General features: G+C 34.8%; 3 protein-coding genes across 5 annotated transcripts; 2 read left to right on the forward strand and 1 right to left on the reverse strand.

Annotated features, from left to right (window-relative positions):
- The first annotated feature begins 2,490 nt into the window (after window positions 1-2,490).
- Window positions 2,491-7,097, forward strand: LOC137732450 (uncharacterized). Of its 3 annotated transcripts, none has more exons than XM_068471760.1 (4): window positions 2,491-2,519; window positions 4,964-5,060; window positions 6,009-6,157; window positions 6,742-7,095. In XM_068471760.1, the coding sequence occupies exons 2-3, from the start codon at window positions 4,970-4,972 to the stop codon at window positions 6,131-6,133; spliced, it is 216 nt and encodes a 71-aa protein (XP_068327861.1). In that variant the 5' UTR covers window positions 2,491-2,519; window positions 4,964-4,969; the 3' UTR covers window positions 6,134-6,157; window positions 6,742-7,095. The 3 variants fall into 3 exon arrangements, with proteins under 3 accessions (XP_068327861.1, XP_068327860.1, XP_068327859.1); XM_068471759.1 differs by lacking the exon at window positions 2,491-2,519 and adding an exon at window positions 4,679-4,789 and having other exon boundaries at window positions 6,742-7,097; XM_068471758.1 differs by lacking the exon at window positions 2,491-2,519 and adding an exon at window positions 4,683-4,819.
- A 3,917-nt stretch (window positions 7,098-11,014) lies between these two features.
- LOC137732677 (peroxidase 24-like) lies at window positions 11,015-12,852 on the forward strand. Its single transcript, XM_068471973.1, has 5 exons — window positions 11,015-11,037; window positions 11,241-11,475; window positions 11,778-11,969; window positions 12,111-12,276; window positions 12,449-12,852. The coding sequence occupies exons 1-5, from the start codon at window positions 11,015-11,017 to the stop codon at window positions 12,850-12,852; spliced, it is 1,020 nt and encodes a 339-aa protein (XP_068328074.1).
- Window positions 12,853-15,703: 2,851 nt separating this feature from the next.
- LOC137730857 (probable 1-deoxy-D-xylulose-5-phosphate synthase, chloroplastic) lies at window positions 15,704-19,890 on the reverse strand. Its single transcript, XM_068469848.1, has 10 exons — window positions 19,482-19,890; window positions 19,200-19,331; window positions 18,942-19,106; window positions 18,675-18,825; window positions 17,934-18,205; window positions 17,552-17,825; window positions 17,021-17,328; window positions 16,594-16,875; window positions 16,213-16,497; window positions 15,704-16,097 (listed from the first exon to the last, which is right to left on the reverse strand). Exons 1-10 carry the CDS (start codon window positions 19,605-19,607, stop codon window positions 15,948-15,950), a joined length of 2,145 nt encoding a protein of 714 aa, XP_068325949.1. The 5' UTR covers window positions 19,608-19,890; the 3' UTR covers window positions 15,704-15,947.
- Window positions 19,891-23,282: the final 3,392 nt, after the last annotated feature.

Here is a 23,282-nt window from a genome sequence, read left to right on the forward strand (position 1 = left end):
ATAATTAATTTTTTTGTGCTATTTTTTTTTTAATTAGTGCCTCACAATAGGCTAGCAATAATGTGATTCAATTTCTCTACTTTTAAACATATTCAAAACATTTTAAGAGTCGTGTAATACTAGTTATAAAAAAAGGGCTTTCCCGGATAATAATGTGATTAAATTAGTTATCAAATGATTTTTTTTTTTTTTAACAAACAATATTATCTACACTAAGGGGGAGGAGGGTGGGCTTAGCCTCACAATGGGCTAGCAATAATGTGATTCAATAAGTTGTTTATTAAATATTATTTTCTCTATTTTTAAACACGCTCAATACATCTTAAATGGTGTGTAATGCCGGTTATAAAAAAAGTATTTCGCATGCGGATAATAATGTGATTAAATTAGTTGTTAAATGATTGTTTTTATTTTATTTTTAACAAACGATATTATTTACACTAAGAGGGGATGATGGTGGGCTTAGCCTCACAATGAGTTAGTAATAATGTGATTCAATCAATTGTTTATTAAATATTATTTTCTCTATTCTTAATTGAAATTCTATAGAGACCGATTTTATTATGTGAATTCAGTTGTTTTAATTGGTTTATGAGGGCTTTCTTTTAGCATGATCTAAGATTATTCATTTACTTCAAATATTTAACTTTCCTTTTATCAATTTACGCTAAATACATTTAAAACATGTAAGTCACACGTAGCATGCTGTAATTCAAAAAATGCTTTATGCACGTGCTCAGGTTAGTAATAATGTAATTTAAATACGTATTATTAAGCTCAAGTTAATCACTAATAAGAAAGTAGACACACTAATATAGGACTAATAAAATTTACTTTTCAGACCAAGAAAAAGAATAGAGGGTTTGGTTAGGATTACTCCACGTATTGATCTGCTAGGGTTTCAACACAAATAAAATAACCCTAGAGTAGAAACCTAGAAGGAAGAGAGCCAATGGACAAGAAGCTTGGTTTGACCGAGACAAAGCATGCTAGCATTCGTTCTTAAAATTTAACAATTTAACTCGCTAACGTTATTATTTATAATAAAAATAAAAAGTAAATTCCATAAAAATCCTACACTAATTATATAATTAAAAAATTACATTGTAATAATACATGTGATAACTAAACAGATGAGTACAAATTAAATTCTTTATCTTAAAAAAAAAAAAAAAAAGATATCAGTGTAATTACACAATTCTAGTAAGGGAAGTGTTATTGACACTCCAAAAATTTTATTCTACACTCCTCACAAGTGTATTTTTCTTTCCTAATATAAAAAATTTGGAGTGTATAGTAATTCTCAATAGAACATTAAGCTCAAGTTGGGAAAAGCAATTTGCAAGTAATTTTGTGTTGCACACCCGTTTTTGTTTCACCAAGCGGATTTTGTATGGTACTCAGAGGAAGGAAAAGGATCATTTCCACCAAGTCCATCAAGGCACACAATCCGAGCTTTTGAAATTTGATTCAACAACTAAAGTTATTATAATTTTTAAAGTGATCCCCTGTTTGTAGCCGTTTGATTAAATTTTCAAAAACCCAGATTGTGTGTCTTGATGGATTTGATGGAAAGGATACACCAAATAATAGTTGAAAAAAAACTTATTATTGTCGAAGAATATATCACAAGTGTTCAAGCAAATAATACAAATTATGCGGTTCGGTTGTGTTTAAGTGGTTTCAAGGTCAATTCAAAGAAACTATGATTTGGTTAGTGTTAGTTTTACTGCAAACGATATCACTACTCTAATTTATATAAAAGAGGGAGAGAGTTTGAATGCTAAACGCAGTGAATTGAATAAGAATACTCTCTATCTACCAAGGTAATCTAGAATCTAGGATTAGGAGAAATGTTATAAAGCTGTCATGAAAACTTTATTCTTCTTTAATCTACTACGACACTCACAAGTAAGACTTTGATTTTCTGCTTATTTTATTTCTTTTAAGAAAATTGTACAATTTTTAGGAGGTTTCAACTTTCAACACTAAATTGGAATTTTGAAGGCCAAAATAAGCCAAAATAGAATGCCCCCTCTCCTGTTGAAAGTGTATTTCTAAGGGGGAGTTTGGTGACCATTTCGCTTTTAGTTTTCATTTTTTTAGTTTGTGGTTTTCAATTTTTAATGAAAATGAAAATTAAAAACTATAAAAATGAAAACCCAAGGCCATGTTTGAAAACTCAAAGAAGTAGTTTTCAATTTTCAATTTACAAAAATAGTTACCAAACAAATTTGAATTTTTAATTTAAAAAAAAAAGTAAAAATTGAATTGAAAATTAAAAACGAAATGTTTACCACACGGGCCTAAATTTTTCACAAAAGAAAATATTGGTGGGGATTTAGTTAGACATAAAAACCTGGAGCCCGGAGCCCAAAACGCAAGCCCATCGCCGAAGTTATCTAGTCCAAACTCGAAAAGACGGAGAAACTCGTTACTCTCGCAGTCAGAGAATCTCAGCCTCCCAGAGCTCCATCTACTGTTCAGACATATAAACCTCGAGCTCTCGTTCTTACCTTGTAATTCTTTAAGCGAAAGCATGCCCTGATCATAATATACACTAAGGGATGAGATAATGAGTTAAGCTTCGCATTAAGTTAGATATAATAATGTGGTTCAAATACGCCTAATGATTAAATTTTTATTAAGCTCAAGTTAATCACTAATAAGACAGTAGACACACTAACATAGGACTAATGAAATTTACTTTTCAGACTGAGAAAAAAAAATAGACGGTTTGGCTAGGATTACTCCACGTATTGATCTGCTAGGGTTTCAACACAAGTAAAATAATTCTAGACTGGAAACCTAGAGGGATGATAGCTTAATGGACAAGAAGCTTGGTTTGACCGAGACAAAGCATGCTAGGGTTTGTTTATAAAATTTAATAATTTAACTCGCTAACATTATTATTTATAATAATAAAAAAACCAAATTCCGTAAAAATTCTACATTAATTATAACTGAAAAATTACATTATTATAATACATGCTATAACTAAACAGATGATTACAAATCAAATTCTTTATCTAACATGTACTTTAAGATATCAGTATAATTACACAATTCTAGTAATTCTCAATAGAACATTAAGCTCAAATTGGGAAAAGCAATTTGGAAGTAATTTTGTGTTGCACATCCCTTTTTGTTTCACCAAGTGGATTTTGTATGGTACACGAGGAAACCATGGAGCAATGCAATCTATCTGTATTTCATGAGATGGGACAATGAAAAGTGACCCACTTGAAGTTTCGTCGGGCCCATTTCATTTAATATTTGTGAGACTGGCTGTTTAGATTGAATTTTGTAAATTACATAGTAGTTGTTGATAATTAAATTATTAATTAAATGTTAATTAACTTGCTAATTTTTTATGAATAACACATTATATAATTTATATATTTAGTCTAAAAAATTAATGTACCTAGCATTACACTTGAATATTAAGCATTGTCATCATCTAAACGTTGGTCCACCAAAGACAAACCAAAAGAGAAGCACAAACGTCCGTCTACCGTCGGTTATTATGGCTGGTATCAGATTCTTTTTCCTTTCACAAAGGTATATGATAAGGTCATGCATAATTAAGTTCATGAGCCACGTGTCATGAAATAAATAAATCAAACCACACGTTTGGTTCGATCAGTTTGGGGTTGCTATGTTGTGGAAAAAAAAAAGAAGAAGCTGTTTTCAGAAGTAAGGATAGAGCTGTTTATGCTAGCTGCTGTTTTGGATCCATGATTTTTGACAAAAGCATTATTATTTTTCATTTACTAAACACAATTTAACCCCAATTAAAAAAAAAAAAAAACTTTTAAAATAATTTCAGCAATGCCAAATTAGTTTTTCATTTCATCATAGTTTCATATCAAACTTCATATGCGTGCACCAAATAGTAGTTGGAAAAAACTTATTATTATCGAAGAATATATCACAAGTGTTCAAGCAAATAATACAAATTATGCGGTTCGGTTGTGTTTAGGTGGTTTCAAGGTCAATTCAAGGAAAAAGTATGATTTGGTTAGTGTAAGTTTTACTGCAAACGATATTACTACTCTAATTTATATAAAAGAGGGAGAGAGTTTGAATGCTAAACGCGGTGAATCGAATAAGAATACTCTCTATCTACCAAGGTAATGTAGAATTTAGGATTAGGAGGAATGTTATAAAGCTGACACAAAAACTTTAGAGTATTACTCTTTAATCTACCACGACACTCACAAGTAAGACTTTGATTTTCTACTTATTTTATTTCTTTTAAGAAAGTTGTGCAATTTTTAGGAGGTTTCAACTTTCAACACTAAATTGGAATTTTGAAGGCCAAAATAAGCCAAAATAGAATGTCCCCTCTCCTATTGAAAGTGTATTTCTAAGGGGTAGTTTGATAACCATTTCGCTTTTAATTTTCATTTTTTTAGTTTGTGGTTTTCAGTTTTTATGAAAATGAAAATTAAAAACTAAAACAAATGAAAACCTAAGGCCAACTTTTAAAACTCAAGAAAGTAGTTTTCAATTTTCAATTTACAAAAATAGTTACCAAACAAATTTAAAATTTCAGTTAAAAAAAAAGTCAAAATTAAATTGAAAATTAAAAACCCACACGAGCCTAAATTTTTCACAAAAGAAAATATTGGTGGGGATTTAGTTAGACATAAAAACCTGGAGCCCAAAACGCAGGCCCATCTCCGAAGTTATCCAGTCCAAACTCGAAAAGACGGAGATACTCGTCACTCCCGCGGTAGGAGAGTCTCAGCCTCCCAGAGCTCCGTCTACTGTTCAGACTTCAGCCATATAAATCTTGAGCTCTCGTTCTTACCTTGTAATTCTTTAAGCGAAAGCATGTCCAGATCATAATATATATATATATATATATATATATATATATATATATATATATATATATACGCGCACACACACATATACAGTTGCTGAAATTGAAGTTTTGATTTTTCTTTATGTGTAGTGGAAAATGAAGTTTCTGGATTGGTATTTGAAGATCGCATTCGGGTCGGCTCTGATTGGAGCCTCCATGGAGTTTTTCATGATCAAGACCGGCTTCTGTGTGAGAACTCTCCATTTCATCATTACCCTTTTCTTTCTTTTGATTATGTACCTGTTGTTTCATTTTATGACATAATTAATGGAGCAATATTGCAATAATTGTTCATAAATTGTTCCTGTAATTTTTGTTTTTTGTAAATTAAATTGTAGTTTGTGAAACCAAATATCAGAGTTGCAGTAGGGAAATTGTGAAAAGGGATTAGACAGAAATATAATTTGTTTTGGTTGAACTCAACTTAGATGAGGTTTCACATTCACATGGATTTTATTGAATTTAGAACCATTGCAATTGGAATTTGTGTGCAATGTAACCAATTACCAGTTGTGCTGGTTAATCCCAAATGGTTTCTGGGATTGAAAGATTTGGAGTTTGATCAACTAAATATTTCTTTTGATTTGTCTTGCTCCGCATTTGAGCCGTCATTGGGGTGCCCTTTGAGTTTGACTATGGTTGGGCCATCTAAGTTGTTCCTTCGCTCCCATCGCCCTCTAACCTCGGCTCTCCACTACTCTTAGCATTTTTTTGTTTTCTGCAAAAAGCCTCCACTCTGTATCGTCCCCTCTTTACAAGAGACTAGTTACCTTCGCATGTTAATATTGTTTCTAAAACTGCTCTTTTGCTTGATTGGAAATCTGCAATTAGTTAGCTTAATGGAGTTTCTCTTCTCATAACTGTTTCAGTTTTAGGGGATTTAGTTTGCTGATTTGCTGTCTGCTTTCTGTTTTTACTTGTGGTCGTCTTGTCCACTTTTTGTAATTTTATTGTCATTTCCGATAACATTTGGTTTCGTTGTTCTACAAAATAGATTCCTTTTTCTGTTTGGTATAATCGAGTTGAATTGTTCTGTACCACATTATCTGAAGGAGCGCCTGTTGCGTTCTCTCTTATGACTATATTTTGTTCTTGCATAATGTAATTCTTAATTGTCCTCTTTTCATACATGCAGATGACAAAGTAACTGTTCTGGAGTCAGAGAAACGGGCTTATGAAAATTCACCGGAGGCCCAAGCAATCAGGGAAGCTCTCAATCCTTGGAGAAATCGTGATGCAGAAGCAAGCAAGGAATCCTAAGTTGGATGGCTGCATGTTCACAAGGTTTGTTTGACCACATCATAGTTGGGATCTAGAGATCGGCACATTACTATCCAATTGCTTGGTAGAATTTACGACTTCAAGAACTGATATTTTTTTAGCCCTTATACAATTCGACATTCACAGTTGCTAGCAGACTCTAATTCACTATCTTGTTTTCTTTATTTCCTATTCCCTCGCAACTTCTGGCTGGGGGTCACGATTCTAAGCCATTTTTATCGGGGGTGTTATCTGCCTTGTTTTGTTTCAAATATCCATTAGAGTTACATAACACAGATATTATTTATGAACTCGGCCATTTCTTTCCATGATCGATTGATTTTGACTAACATATGTGTTTACAAAATTTTAATGATAGCTGATAGTATTAGATTCTGTTTATTGACTCAGCTTGAACTAAGCGTCGAAAGTATCATGTAACTGAATATATTCATTATCATGGTAAAACATCTGATTTACGAGAATGTTAACTCTCAAAACTGCACCTACGGTTTACTTGCTAGTTAGACGTTGTAACTGCTGAAGATTTTTTTTGTAAACAAGTTCGGTTTATTAAACACTAAACAGTTTTTTGTGTGGCTCTGCAGGAAGAAGATAACAATATTAGCAGGAGATCAATCTGAGACATATTGTAAAAGATGACATCGTTTCTTCTAGTTGAACAACGTGAGAGGTGACCTTGATTATCCCAAAAATTATTTCATTCCTCTTATTTATGTGACGTATCGTTCTTGTCCTGGGGAACATGATCAACAGTTTTTGAATGGATGTAGCCATTTTGGTTGGTTCTTCTAGTACGCATCTATAGTTTGCGAAAAATTTATGTTACTCTTGCCTCAGTCTCTTCGCTCTTTATGCACCATGGCTACAAACTAAAACCTTGCTGCCTATGCATCAAGCAACCCATTACAGAAATCGGGGACTATATTATTACTACATCTTTGAATTGCAAATAGCAAATTCAGGGTGTTCTAGCGCACCAAAACTTGTCCCTTCTGTTTCGGGTGTATCATACCAGCCTGTCTCTCTCATCGCGTGATTTAATTCCGAAGCATTGAATTAGAAAAGCAAGTGGCTAAAACTGTCTAACATTCCCTTTGGGGTCAAGGGATTTGAATCCACACATGATCTCTTGAGGATGCAAGCAGCAACACATCCTCAGCTAAAAAAAATAATTTCAAAAATCACAAATTTGAAACACTGGATACTTGTCGGTAAAACCCCCATTAAACGTTGGTGAAAAGGGTGAGTTCAAGATTTCAAGTATCCTTGCTTTGCTAGTGCGCCTTCAATAATTACAGTATTACTTTTGTGCTAATGAAGATTAGCATTTGAGGAGTCGGTTCTAATCACAAAATGAACCATCGAACTTTGGGATTATCAAAACCCACTTTAGAATGATAATCAAGTACACGAGTGCTTCATTCCCTTCCTCTATTAGTGCTTTTACTCGTGTTGGTTAACCAGTTTAGAGACTTTATACTGGTGTTACCCTAGTAGTGGATCGTACTTGCACCTGCAAGACAGATCAACTCATTACTAATCGACATCGATATTTTTTTTAACTTGCATATTACCACATATTACCACAACGTGCGTGAGGTTCTAGCACAAAAGGCATCAATATAATTAGTTATTGAAGATGTTGTAGCTTATCAAACTTTTAATGTGAAATTCTTCCATTCCTCCTCGATATAATTAATCGTGAAGCCATTCATTACATTGTAACACGTATAAGGCATATCTTCCCGACATGAAATTCGCACTGTCTAGCATTCTTGTGTGGAAGATGAATAGCAAGATACTTTGAAAGATGGAGTGGATGGATGACATAAAACCCACCACCAAATTGGAATGTCAAGCAAGAATTAACCTACCACATTTTGACCAAACAGGAGTGAAGAGTGCGTCTTGTCACTATTGCATCAACAAAAAGGAAGGTTTTAAACCACAGCCCTAGCTATAAAAAAAATGTTATAAACGAACTGTCAAGATCAAAAACCCACCTAATTAAAACCATCACAAAGCTTATTAACTCGATGAAATAGTAGTGGTGAAGATTATGGCTTGCAAAGAGGGTAATTTTATTGATGTTTCTTGTTTCTTTTTATTTGAAGGCACTGCAGATTCAGAGGCAGCAGACCATCACACTACTAAAGCAGCACTAGTACTACTTGAAGATGATGACGCAGAATCATGTAGCTCTCATACATTTGGTGCTTGTGATGATAATTACTCTAAGGATCGTGTAGAAGATCAGCGTCGGGCGCGGAGTCGGTGTCATAGCAAGGTGTGGCTGCAGTACTCAGAAGGAGCAGCCTCAGGATATGAGGAAGAAGAAGTGGAATCAAAGCTGGTTGGTGTACTTAGCAACATGGATGAAATGGTTGATAGCCTCTTTTGGGAGAATTGCATGGCAGCAGGGTACCCATGAATTTATTACGAATTTTAAAGTCCTTTTGAAATCTTCATCTATTCTACTTTCATTCTTATTAGGATTTATTATAAACCTAATTTAAGTGTTGTTTTATAGATAGAGAAAATGTTATCGTACGTGTATATATACTACTTATTTTGATGCATGCCATAGCTAGAGTTGTGTTAATGTTTGTCGATAGTAATACGATCTATTGATATTTTTCTTCATTTGTATGTGAGAGGTTTCAGATTCAACTCTCATAAGTGGCGAGTTCAATACCTCATTATAACTAGCTCATTGTGTGACTTGGCTCAAATTACCCCACTAATATTGTTTTATCAGAAAGGGGAGAAAAGAGACAAAGATCAATGTGTATATTATGTGGTGGTTAGAGTGAAAGTCTCGATTCTTGCTGTCCTTTTGCCCAAATAAGGTATGTGCGAGAAAGATTAATACTGGAAATGATAAAATTTTGCATTTGATTAAGTAGTATTGATATTAAAAGTTACATGCATATACAAATTGTTTTCAGGTTTAGGTGTCACGCCCCATATTTGCGGTCAGGTCCGGAGCGAGAATAAAAGTAAAAATAAAAAGAATAACAAACTTCTCTAATATAAATAATCCGAAAACCTTTACAGTTGTACACAAATAATAAGGTTTGGTAACTAATATAACGGATGGGATGGCGAAAAGGCTTTAGCTCAAAAAGGGACTGAAATAGTAACATTTAAACAAATTCCAAAAATACGGAATCTCACATTAGGCCTTCGAGCGCTTTTAGAGCGATTTATGGCTAGAGGTTACACATGACATCCAAGGCTCTATTTTTGTTGCTAGGTAATGCATTTGTGATAATATATGCTTCCTAGTTCGAGTAGAGTTATGTTACGGTTAGTCGCTTAAGCATGTGTGGTTACATACTAATTAACATCCATTTACACTTTGTGTAACGACTAACCATAGCAAAATCTTGTCACAAAGTAATATTTATGTGTATTCATCTTCACTTCAGTGGCTTAGCTTTCAAGGTGTTTCAGCATGACTTTAATGATGGTTTCTTGAGATATAAACTAGAAAGTTGATTAACATTATCATTAACATTAATTTACATGTTATGAATATTATCGGATTATTGGACTCCAGTTCTACAAGAACATAAAGATCGACGTGGAGAGATTAATATGTTGTTAATCAAGAATGTCCAAAACAAATCTTTGATTTGAAGCTATCCCCAAATCGAACAGCACATATATGATATATTATGCTTTGAATGAAAGAGATTTTAGCTAGCATTTGTGATCAAAGTCCACGAACAGACGTACATGGCTAGAAAACGAGCTGTTCTGACTTTTTTTAATGGTCATGTGTGCTTTATGCCCGTAAAGCTTCACACACGCACATACATTGCCAGATTGAAACTCTATATATTGCCAGCCATTACATATTTGTTATGTTTCTTAAGGAAAAACAACAGCAGACAACTTAGATAATTGATCCCGGGACGTGCAAAATCATGCATTATATTAACAGAAAGTATATACCTTAGCTACCATGAAACATTGAATTTCTGTCAGCTTCCAGACATTTGCTCGCGTTGTATGTACCAAAATGTATGTACCGAAATATAGTATATTGAATTAATGTACCTAAAGGTCAATACTCAAATGTGTGTACCAAAATATATGTACCGAAATGCATTATATTGAATTAAGTACCTATATGTTTGTATCGATGAATATACCGAAATATTCAAATGTATTAATGTACCTAAATGAAGCATACAAAATTATTATCGGAATATATATTATAAAAAATAAAAAAAAATTAGTTGCCTAAAAGTAGACATTAAAATATATTATGATAAATGAAATAAAAATTAAATTTAAATGTAATTAATACATTAAAATAAAGATAAAAAGATAAATAAAACATCAAAATATAACTAATAAATGAGATGATTAAATGTACTAGGGACTAAAATTGGATTTTAATCTTACACAAGGTTATAGTCTAACACTCATCTTTTTTAAGGATTAAAATGAAGTTTTCTATTTTATTTATTAATATGTAATTTAGATTATTATTAATTGGACAACCATCATATGACTAAACGGATTTAGATTTGGCTCGTTCGAATCATTCAATTACATTACAAATTGAAAAAAAAAAAAAAAAAGAATGAGAAAGTTAGAACGAAAAAAAAAAAAGAAAAAGAAAAAAAAAAAGGAAGATTGCTAGCACTCTAACCCTAAATCCTAATATGTAAAGTAACGTCTACGTTCTTTCCCCAAGCTATTGTTCTTCTTTTTGTTTTTCATTTGGTCAATAACGGCCATTATTCAACGAATAACGACCGATGATTGGCTAGCAGCTACATGTATGTTGCAATTAAACAAGTAGTTGACCAAACGATTCGTATACTTCAATTACATATCAAAATGTATCATGAAGAACATCGAATGTTATACAATTGATAATCGAGATCACTTAAAAAGTATTTAATTGATTAATTTATAGCTCAAGGAAACCAGAATAGCTACTTCGAAACTAGGTTTTCCAAGGCTATATATACTCCTAGAGTCCTGGTGCATTTCATATTGCGTCTTCAGAAAACAAACTCATACTCAAAAGTTGGGTTTTTGGATAAATATCATTGATCGTGAGGCCTAGCATAAATGTGGTGTTAATTTCTCTTATTGTGCTCGTTGACGACGTTAGCGTTTGTAATGGAGGTCGCGGTGGTGGTCGTGGTCGCGGTGGGCTTAGTCCGGTGTTCTATCACAAGAGTTGCCCTGAAATTGGAAGAATAGTGAAGAATATCACATGGAGCAAGGTTGCAGAAAATCCTACCATGGCAGCAAAACTTCTAAGGATGCACTACCATGACTGTTTTGTTAGGGTACGTATGAGCACCAATTCCTTCCCATTTCAGTTCATCACCACATGCATGGATCATGTAGCAAAACCTTAAGATACACCTTAATTACCTTATTATATGTATGTGCACACATACACGATCACATGTTATGCATCGTTGAGAGTATGTTTCCTAGTATCCTAAAATTGATTTTGGGTTGGATATTCAGAGCGTTTACTGGCCTTTTTCCTTGTTATCAAAGCCTCATCACCTGTACAACGTTTATATATTCTAATGTGTGTGTGTGTGTGTGTGTGTGTGTGTGTGTGTGTATCTTGCTGTAGGGATGTGATGCATCACTATTGCTAGATTCAACCAGCGACAACACGGCGGAGAAGGAAGCAATACAAAACAGGAATATTAGATGTTATGAGGTTATTGATGAAATTGAAGCCAGATTAGAAGAAGAGTGTCCCGGCATCGTCTCATGTGCTGATATTGTTGCCTTGGCAACCCGAGATGCTGTCTCTTATCAAGTACGTGCCATATATATCTACACTCAAATCATTCCTATATATATTATTATTATATCAAATAAAATCATTGATATATATATATATATATATATATATATTAAATTTGTTTGTGATATTTAATTATTATCGATCATTGGACAGTTTGGAAGGCCGATGTGGCAGGTTTTAACCGGGAGAAAAGATGGAAAAGTCTCCCTTTCGTCAGAGGCTTCAGCAAACTTACCCTCCGCAGGTGCAAACTTCACCACACTCTACCAGCACTTTATTGGTTTGGGGCTGAACGTCATAGATCTTGTGGCATTATCAGGTATGTATCAAGTTTTCTCTTCCCGGTCGATAATTAAACGATGATGTCATGTTACATTTTTAGACTATTAATCTGAATTAAACGTTCAAATGATCACTTTATCTAATCAATGGTTTAGTTCAACTGATTAAATTATTGACTGTCTAATAAAAGAACATTTTTCGATGTGTAGGGGCACATACAATTGGAGTGGCACGTTGCTCTGTATTTCAAAGGAGACTGAACGTAACCGGAAAAGGTGACATAGACCCTACACTTGATCCAGAATACGCAGAGTTTTTGAGAACACAATGCACCACTCCGGCCGTCGCGGTGGCGCTGGACGCCAACAGCTCAGTTTCCTGTGACAGTCATTACTTTGCGGGGTTGAGGCAAAACAAAGGCCTCTTGACATCAGATGCTGCCCTACTCACTGACCGGCGTTCGGCTCGGATTGTTAGACGTTTGGAGAGGTTCCATGTTTGCATGACCTACTTTGGGAATTCAATGAAGAAAATGTGTGCCATTGGAATCAAAACACGAGAGCAGGACGGTGGAGAGATTAGAAAGAATTGCAGGGTTGTTAATGCTAATTAAGTATTAAATTCCAGTTTCTGTAATGTCATAGTTGCTGTAATTTTTTTTTATATTTTCCAATGGAATAAATAAATAAGCAGGGCTTTGGTTGCAACATCCAAAAGCTGTACTGCGAATCTTTTATGAAATGACTGATTTTTTGTTTTTGTCAATAGGATAATTTATATTAAATTCTTTTAAATTATTAGAAAAAAAGATTTGAATTCAGAATGTAATGGGGTGAAGACGAATGAATTATCCATTAAAACGATTCATCACTTACAACTCTCTTTTATTTTTATTTTTTAAATTGTTATGATCTCGATAGGCCATATATTCATTATCAACTAACACTTAATTTAGTAGCATCAAGTCTCAACTTTGTTATCATTGTGTCAAAATCTCATGTACGACAGTTGTTGAAACAAAAAAAGTTTGGTAAATAGTATGTTAACTTACATTCTTAAAGTCAAGTGCTTAAAGCCAAGGTTGACTCAGTTGGTAATTAAGGTCTATGTCTTATGTATCGTCCTACCGTCTCACTGCTAGTGATCTTAAAGATTGGTGTGAGATTTGTAAATTCTTACGTAAATTCATACTGGTAAAAGCTGTCAATTAAGCGTTGTGCATAAGTCCTTCTGAATCGACGTTATGAGTATAGTCTGAAGAAAGTTGAGGTTCCACCATAAAACTAATTAGTAATATGGGGAGTAGCCCAACCTCTTATAAGTTCATGCAAGGTCCCTTCTCCCATAAACATGGGACTCATTCTCAACACACCCTCTCACATGTGGCGAATTTTCGAGTCTAACACGTGGACAACACAACGGGGTGACGTGGAGCACATATAGCCGTTTGGCTTCATACGTGGGACAACCTGCTCTGATACTATGAAGAAAGTTGAGGTTTCACCATAAAACCAATTGGCAACATAGGGAGTAGCCAACCTCATGTAAGCTTATGCAAGGTCCCTCCTCCCATCATTAATGTAGGACTCATTATCAACATTGTCTAATGTTGGTGATGAGAGTAACCCTAAACATTTTGTTCACCAAAAAAAAGTCAATTGCATAAACTAAGTTGGGTAACATTGATGTGTTGAAGTGGCAAAAGAGAAACTCAGCAGTTGGAAATGTTGGAACATCATTCAGAAAATCGCGGGGAAAAAAAACAAGGGACCCAAAAAAAAAAAAAAAAAAAAAAAAAAAAAACTGACAAACTGTCAATTCGTTTTCCGACCAAGGAAAGGGGCATGTCCGTAATTTGACCACTCGATTTAATAACCGCTCTTACCAAACACATGCAAATATTTACCGAACTGCCTTTTTGTCTCTTCAACTTCCATCCCTGCATGGTTAATTTGCATGTTTTGCCTTCAACAGTGTCAATGGGAAAGAGTAAGAAGAAAAATGACCAGGAACTCAAAGTAAGATTTCACGTTTTAATCCACATTTACCTTTTACCATAAAAAATGACGGACTCAAAATTACATAACTAAATTTCATTTTCGTTCATCCATAGGTTGTATCAATACAATTCAAGATCTCAATGCACTGTAATGCATGCGAAAGAACCGTCGTCAAAACCCTTCGCAAACTCAAAGGTTAACTTCTTTTACAGTTTTATCTGAATTTTGTTTTAATTCTAATTTAGTTTTTGGGTTAATTTAATTATTAGGGGTGGAGAAATTTACAACAGAAATGAGGAAACACAAAGTTGTGGTGACTGGGAAAATCGACCCACAAAAGGTGTTGAAGAAACTGAGGAAAAAGACGGGCAAAAAAGTGGAGATAGTGGTTGACAAGGAAGAAAAACCAAAAGATGCGTCCGGTGAGGGAAATCTGACAAAACCAAATGTTTATCCACCATTTTTTGATTGCTGTAAAGAGAGTGAAATTCTTTTCATGTTCAGTGATGAGAATCCAAATGCTTGTTGCATAATGTAGTAGGGACGAGGGAGTAACAAAGTTTGTGTTTAAAGAGAGTGAAATTCTTTCACGTAAATGGTTACGGGTTTCACAACTACAATTTTTTTTTTTTTTTTTTGGGTATTTAGTACACAAATCAATTTATTTGTTTCATATTAATTATAGGCGAATTTAATGCAATATTGTTCATCTTGGTGTATTTTGGGTTCTTCTCAAATAATCAATTCGAGACACAATTTTACAGTTAAAAACACTTAAAAAACGATTTTGAAGAAGAAAAAGAATCTTTTAATTCAACTGTTATTTCATCGACTGTCATTTCATAATTGGTGAGAAATTTTCTTTTTCTTTCTATAGCGTGATTCTTTAAGTAATTGGGGAACTAATTAAGTATATATTTGTTTTGTATATTTTATTTCATGATCAATAGGGCAAAGTGGCCCAACTTTTCAATTTAAGGGAAGGTTTTGGAGATTTGACATTCATGAGATATAATTGGAGGATTGAGAGATGTGGGTTTATCACTTGGGAATATTTTTATGTGCACCATCCAATTGTTGTTAGTTGTTTTTCTTTGGGAAGAGATGACATGACATTTCATGACATATACTTTGTATAATGTGATTTCGAATCAATCACCACTAACTAATTTCCTGCCTGCACATATATGGAATGTTCTCTTGGCCAAATCCTCCCAGAAATGCCACAACCCCAATTGCTCTCTCTCTACTAAAACATGTCAACAATCCCTTAACAATGCATTATTAAAATCAAACAACGGATTCCCACCGCATGACATTTCAATCTAGTAACATTTTATCATGCGTAAAATTCTTTCTCCAACTATGCATTATTGAATCAGAACGCTATTGTGACGTTGAAACCAAACTTGGATGCGGATGGGTTAAGCAACTAAGTTAAAAACCCAAAAGACACCATGCAAAAGACCTGAAAAGAGTTTTCTTCTTGTCACAAATCAGTTGCATTTGTAGGCCATGTTACAATCTCAGGTGCCTCAACTAGTTGGAGCTCCTAATTGATGAACTGGATTGTTTAGGTTTCCTTCAGCTACCTAATGCAACACCTTGCTCAAATATGGGACTTTTTTATACAGATGGAAATAGAGAGCGTCACAGTTTCGGTTTTGTATACAGCGAAAAAATGGCGCTGCTTTGTAAATTTCTGTCTTCATGACATTATCTCCAGGGCCTCTCTTGTTTGTCCAAGCATATTGAATACGGTTGCTGCAATGTGAGAAGGGGTGAGTCCGGCCTCAGCCAATTGATCAGCAGGGGAACCGTGGTCAATGTACCGGTCAGGAAGAACAATCGGTCTCCACTACAAGATATTGAGCATCAATGTGAGTTTTTAAGGAATTTGAGGAGTATAATGTTTATGCAAGAGTCATCGAAACATCATACGTAGAATATCGTAACAAAAATCAAATGCGTACCTTGAGTTTTCCATCAAGAAGGCCATCAAGGGCCAGGAAATGAGCAACGTGAGAACCAAACCCTCCGATGGATCCTTCTTCCACAGTTATCAGAAACTCATGTGACTTCGCAAGGCTGCGAATGAGAGCTCGGTCCAGTGGTTTGCAAAATCGTGCATCAGCAACTGTAAGGCGCAAACCATGGGATTCCACCAAAGAGGAGGCAGCCAAACAGCTCTGTACTGCTGCTCCATAACCCAAAAGTGCAACTCTTTCCCCTTCGATCAATATTCTTCCTTTTCCTACCTGTAGGCAAATTGCGAACGTTCAATCATCTTGTAATTATTGAAATTTATGGTTACTATAGATAGATATACAGTAGTAGATACTGCTGAAAGTCACCTCGAGAGGAGTGCCTTTATTCCCTAGTGGCAGCTCAACACCAACCCCATTTCCTCTTGGGTATCGGAAACAACTTGGTCGGTCATCTATGGCAGCAGCAGTGGCTACCATATCCAAAAGCTCTGCCTCATCAGAAGGGGCCATCACCACCATGTTAGGAAGGCATGCCATGAAAGTGACATCAAAAGACCCGGAATGCGTAGGACCATCAGCTCCGACCAGCCCAGCTCTGTCCATAGCAAATCTAACCGGAAGCTTTTGCAAATCTACGTCATGTACTACCTGAGGCTCAAACATGGAAGCCAATATTTGAGTTTATATACTCTTTCAGTAATATTCTGACCATCTAAGAGTAGCACCATATCAGTTTTTGAAAGAAGATAACAATGATGGATGAAGTTAAAGATGAAAGAAGCTATTAGCTTGCCTGGTCATAAGCTCTCTGCAAGAAAGATGAATAAATTGCACAGAAAGGTTTTAGGCCTTCACAGGCCAAACCAGCAGCAAAAGTAACCGCATGCTGTTCTGCTATTCCAACATCAAAGCATCTTGTTGGAAACCGGCGGAGGAACAGATTCATCCCTGTTCCACCTCCCATTGCAGCATGGATAGCAACAATATCTTTGTCCGCTTCAGCTTCTGCAATCAAAGCCTCTGCAAAGTATGTTGTGTAAGATTGTGTACTAGCACTTGCTTTGAATTGCTTTCCAGTTGCCGGATCAAATTTGGCCACTCCTGCAATAGCAAAAGAAAAACTACTTTATTCGCATTTCATTGACTATATCTAGATTACGCACATGCAGACCACATGAATGAGATCTTTTAACGGCATTAAAGACGTTCAGTTTTCCTTTTAAAGAATCATCAGCGAATAAATTGTTTAAGTACAATAATGGATTTAATTTCAGAACCAATTCAATAAATAATAATGCACTTGTTGCTTAAGAAATGTATATACCATGGTACTTGTCTGCCGCTTTTTCTGCATACGGATATCCCCTGCCTTTCTCAGTGATAAGGTGGATCAGGACAGGACCCGTTGTTTTGGTAATTTTAACCTCTTTGAGAATGGAAATAAGATCATCTAGGTTGTGACCATCAACCGGACCTATATAATATAGTCCAAGCTCTTCAAATAGTGATGAACCAGTACCACTGATCATTCCTCGAGCATACTCGTCAACTTTTGCTGCCAGATTATGCACAGGGCCACCAATTTGTTTAGTAACTCCCTGCAACAATCGCAAATCAAAGTTGAACCATAATCAGAATCTCCACATTTTTGGAAATGCAAGTGTTTTCTGTATGCTGAATTATGTTCGGACTTAATTATTACTTACTTTGGCGACCTCTCTTAATTCTCTGAGCGGCCTGTTTGATTGCAACCTACTGAGAGCACTACTCAAAGCTCCTACCGGCGGGATGGGTCCGTCAAGACTAGCGGTAGGTAAAGAAACCTGTTTATTGTCATTAAGAATAATAATCATGTCAGAATCGAGGTACCCCGCATTGTTCATGGCTTCATACGCTTGCCCTGCTGTCATGGCACCATCACCTATTACAGCAACTACATGATTGTTTCCTCCCTTTAGATCCCTGCCTACTGCCATCCCTGCATTTTCATTAACATCCTAGATTATAAACCAAAATGAGGATTTGACCTTTAAAATCGAAAAATGTAATTGGGATTGAAATTGTAGAAACTAAATAGAAGAAAAAAAACTGGCGTGAGGATAAATATAACATTTTTCCATAACATTAGATGCATGATGCAAGTATATCAAATCGTAACTAGTTACACGAGAGTTTAGTAAAAGGAATCAGATTTTCTTCACTTAGAATTATAGAAATATTGTTAAAAGATAGGTTTTTAATCTACAATACGATAAACTATCTTATAATTACAATTGTGTGCAACTTCCTAAGGGACGTTCATGTTTTGATCCCGATTGTTAAACGGAAACCTTTTACCTCGGATCATCAGTTAATATTCTAATCTTAAATTCAATTCCTAACCACAAAGGAACACTTATAAGTTCAATACACTTGAGTTCTCAACATTTATCAGAAGAGGAAATTACCCAAGCCTGCAGAGATAGTGGTAGAACTGTGACCAGTGCCAAAGCAATCGTATTCGCTCTCAGAGCGCTTAGTGAAGCCGGCTAATCCATTTGTCTGTCTCATGGTGTGCATCTTTTCTCTCCTCCCAGTCAAGATTTTGTGTGGGTAAGACTACACAAAACAAAACTCACAATTTGCAATCAAAACACGGAAAAATTTGAAGTTATTGAATCACTGCTTTTTCGATATCAGAAAAGGAGAGCAACCAAAGAAAGAAGGTGAGAAACCTGATGGCCAACATCCCACAAGATTCTGTCCTGAGGAGCATTGAAGACATAGTGAAGAGCCACAGTGAGCTCCACAACACCAAGGCTTGAACCGAGGTGGCCTCCAGTTTTTGAAACATTGAAGATCACATCAGACCTCAGCTCATCTGCTAGTTGTTGAAGCTCCTGAATTAACAATTAATTAGCACAAGCAAGATCAATTAAAACCAATGCAAATATATAAAAAATTAAAAATTAAAAAAAAAAAAAATTATATACCTTGACAGAAAGATTTTTCATGTGAATTGGATAGTTGATGGTGTCCAAGAGAGGAGTGGGAGGTCTCTGTGAGTGATACTCCCCTCTCTCTGACAGTGATGCACAAATCCCACTTGGCCGTTTTCTCATCACCTGCTCCAAATGACAACAAAAAACAACTAAATTTTTGTTCTGAATTATAAAATTGACATTTCGAACAAAACCCATTTCTCCAAAACTCAAATCATCCATGCAGTGAGTGCCCTTTGTGAAATTCACAAGAAAGATGCAAACTTTTCTGACCTGATTGAGCTTCTGCTGAGATGGGCATGGAAGAGGTGTTCCCACAGAGAAGTGGGATTTCTGAGCATCTGCAGATGCTGCTGGTTTGCTGATATGTGCAGGAAATGAGAATGCGCAGAGAGCCATTGCACATACAAGAAGAAGAAGAAGAAGAAATGGATCTCAAGAGCTCCAAATTTGCAATCAGAGGTGAAATGGAGAGGAACCCAGAGAAGGGTATCAAGAAACTAAGGTCTCTGGGAGGCTCAGAGTTTTCCCCACTGAAATGGTGATAGTGTCAGTGGGATTTACTGAATAAAATAAGGGAGGGATGGGGAGAGAGAGAGAGAATGAGTGGATGAGCAGTGTATTGGAAATTAAGAGCCTTTTTTCAAAGACCAAAAATGGTGACTTTGTATATGTGATTACTCCCATTCCATAGCTGTGTTTTTAGCAGCGGTGTGTTTCTGGGTGATTGTTTTGCATGTGCATTCATTGGGCCACGTCATCAGAAATCACAAGAGGATAGAGTGGATGATAGCTATGAATCCAACAAGCAAATACACCAAAACATTTTTCAAATTGTGTGGAGTGACTGACGTGTCTAGGCCAGGATTTGCCACATCAGCAATTTTAATTAGTTAACAAGTCTGGCAGCGTATTGTGTCGGAGATCCACTATCCACCAATGCAAAATTGCATGTACTGAAAATGAAGTGAAACGAAATGATGTTGATGCTGTATTAGTCAATGCCAAAATAGTTGAAGGCAATTATTATATTAGCATTATTTACACAATATATCTTTCTTACGCGGTTAAAACTAAACGACAGAATCAATTTTTTTTTTTTTCGCAATTAAAATCAATCAAATGACGACACAATTGCGTATTCTTTTCATCGTGGTTAAAACCAAAGGGATCACAGTAAAGCCGTATTTTCCTTAAGTTGTTCTGTTAAAAACTAATAGGATCACGACAGAATCGTCTTTTCATTGACTTTTATGGTTAAAACCAAATGATCACAACAAAGCTGTCTTTTTCTTGATTTATGCGGTTAAAACTAAACTAATTGGATCACAATAGAGTCGTCATTTCCTTTAAAACTAAATCGATCATGACAGAGCCGTCTTTTCCTTAATTTATGCGGTTAAAACCAAACAGATCATGAAAGAGCCATCTTTTCCTTGATTATACAGTTAAAACTAAACGGATCACGACAGAGCCGTCTTTTCCTTGATTTAAGCAGTTGAAACTAAACGGGTCACGACAGAGCTGCATTTTTCTTGATTTATGTGGTTAAAACTAAACGGGTCACTACAGAGCCGCCTTTTCCTTGATTTATGTTGTTAAAACTAAACGGATCACAATGGAGCCGCCTTTTCCTTATTTATGCGGTTAAAACTTAAAACCAAATGAATTAGGACAAACCTACCCTTTTCTTTTAACTACAAACGAATAACGAAATAGACACATTTTCTTTTTCTTTGCAATTAACGACAGAGCCGCCTTCTCTATTTTTTTTCGGAATTAAAACCAACATAATCACAACAGAACCGTTGTCACCCGTTTTCTTACCTTACTCTAATGTTTATTTCTTAGCATTTTGGTCTCATGGATGTCGGAAGACGTCTAATTCGGACCTACGGCATCCCCCAACAAGATGTCAAATTTGAACTCAGTCCTAATAGAGTTGTTTCATGCATTTCTGCAATGAGTTCTTACCTTGATTAGTTAATAGACAAGAATCTTTGTCGGTTGCTTAATTCTCAAGCAAATTAGGATTTGGTTTTGATAATTAGTTAATTGTCTAATAACTTTACTGAAAAAGTTGGGATTTATTGTGTTATTATTTTGAAACTTGGAACAAAAGGGAAATAATAATAAAAATAAATAAATAGCTATTATTTTCTGAAGAGATTGGATTTCAAGGTAGGAACGTCTCTGTTGAATGCATTGGAGGGGTTTGCAACTTTGCATACATGCCCTTTTACATGCAATGGATTTGGATGGGGATAATAAGGTAAGGTTTTTTGAATTCAGAAATGCTGCTTTGGCTGCTTCTTCAACATGCATTAAAATATGAATGAATGGATAAGGTGTGTTGCAATCTTTGTTCCATGCTCATGAAAACCTTAAGAGTTAAGAAACTTATGACAAAATACTTGAAGAAACCATAAATTATAATACGGAGAACTTTGGATACGGTTTCTAACTACCAATGTTTTTCGATTGAAACCTTTGTAGTATTCAATTTTTTTATCGAAGCCTCTGACATTAATGCAATAATGTATTTCTATATATGTTACTATATTTTTAAATTAAAAATAAAATTTGTAGTTATTTATATTAATGAGATTTTAAATAAAATCCATAATTTATGGGATTAAAAATATTAAAGATAAGTTATACTCTCCAATATATTGTATATGTGTGTGTGTGTATATATATACATGGTATGTTCATCAAAACTAACCAAACAATTATTGTACCAAAACATAGGTACATTTTTCAAAAATACAAAAAAAGAAAGATATTAGGCTTAATAACATTACCAAATTTCTTCTATTAAATTTGACATGAATACATTATCAAATCAATGAAATAGAATGTACCATATAAGTTTAAAAAATGGATTAGAAAAAAGATTGAATGAATTTTATATAAAAAAATGGGTACATTTTACTTACTTTTTATATTAAAAAAGAGTACATTTTACATATAACAAATTGGTATATTTAAGATTGTGTACATTTAAGATTAGAAAAAAATTGAAAAATTATATGAATGGGGTACATATATAAATTAATGGGTACAAATTTATTCTAATTTTATTTTTCTTGTTTTGGAAATGTTTTGAATTGAAAATGAATTAGGAGTAATATGGGCGTGAGTATTAAAACCCTAAATCAATTACTAATTTTTATTTTAAAAAGTTATGCAACTGACATGTAATCCACTAATACATTAATGCTAGAGACTTTGAACAAAATCTAAAAACTGATAAGGTCTCAGTCAATGCACATTTTGATAGAATTTGCACAAAACTATGCCATCATTTTTGCTTGAGAAACGTACAAGAAAATGGTAAAATTTGTGGTCGAAAAGCAATCCCCTGCTTGTTCTCGTCTTTGAATTGATACACCCTAACCGGAGTCAAGGCATGCTGGCCGACACCTGAAAGTGATGTAACCAAAAAGGAAAGTGAAGCATAAAAATAATGGATAAATTTAAACCAAAACTAACATTTATTTAATCTAAAGTAGAGTGCGTAGTAGTGGGAAGAACCCATAAAACACAAGTGTTCAAAGCATGGATGACAATACGACATAAATAGAGCAGTCGAATCTAGTTAAGGTACTTATTACACCACTGGAAATAAACTCCTACATTTATTTGTGGAAATGTCAGAACTGTCAGAGATCCCTCGTACACCACAAAGAATTCAGCTACAGGCGAAAAACAGAAGGGTGAGTAGGCAAAAACAAAGGTTTGTAAAACACATTTATTTTTCTGAACATACTGACCCCTCGCCGTAAAACATGTATAATTTCCAGAAAATCATACTACATATAAGTATGAAATCAAATGTAAATCAACAATAAATCCAGAAATGCGGCAATCATAATATCTCAAGCTTAGTATAAGAAAATCAAGTTCTCATCAACCTATGCTAACACACAAGCTCATGCAGATAAGTTCTGCCATGAACAGGACTGGGTGTAATTATATTATACGTTACAGTACTACAATCACGTGAAGACTGGTGCTAGGTGCATCACATACGAGTCATAGCTGCCTATTGCAACCTAGGACAGGATTGTC

Source organism: Pyrus communis, chromosome 4, assembly GCF_963583255.1.
Source record: "Pyrus communis chromosome 4, drPyrComm1.1, whole genome shotgun sequence".
In the NCBI taxonomy this organism is placed as follows: Eukaryota; Viridiplantae; Streptophyta; class Magnoliopsida; order Rosales; family Rosaceae; genus Pyrus; species Pyrus communis.

Coding starts and splice junctions, on each gene's coding strand:
- LOC137730857 (XM_068469848.1), bottom strand. CDS start 19,607: ATGGCTCTCTGCGCATTCTCATTTCCTGCACATATCAGCAAACCAGCA. Junction 17,329..17,551: donor AGCGGCAGACAAGTACCATG/GTATATACATTT, acceptor TTGCTATTGCAG/GAGTGGCCAAATTTGATCCG. Junction 16,498..16,593: donor ATAAAGGCACTCCTCTCGAG/GTGACTTTCAGC, acceptor ATTTGCCTACAG/GTAGGAAAAGGAAGAATATT.
- LOC137732677 (XM_068471973.1), top strand. CDS start 11,015: ATGTATCATGAAGAACATCGAAT. Junction 11,038..11,240: donor TATCATGAAGAACATCGAAT/GTTATACAATTG, acceptor ATTGATCGTGAG/GCCTAGCATAAATGTGGTGT. Junction 11,476..11,777: donor ACCATGACTGTTTTGTTAGG/GTACGTATGAGC, acceptor ATCTTGCTGTAG/GGATGTGATGCATCACTATT.
- LOC137732450 (XM_068471760.1), top strand. CDS start 4,970: ATGAAGTTTCTGGATTGGTATTTGAAGATCGCATTCGGGTCGGCTCTG. Junction 5,061..6,008: donor CATGATCAAGACCGGCTTCT/GTGTGAGAACTC, acceptor TCATACATGCAG/ATGACAAAGTAACTGTTCTG.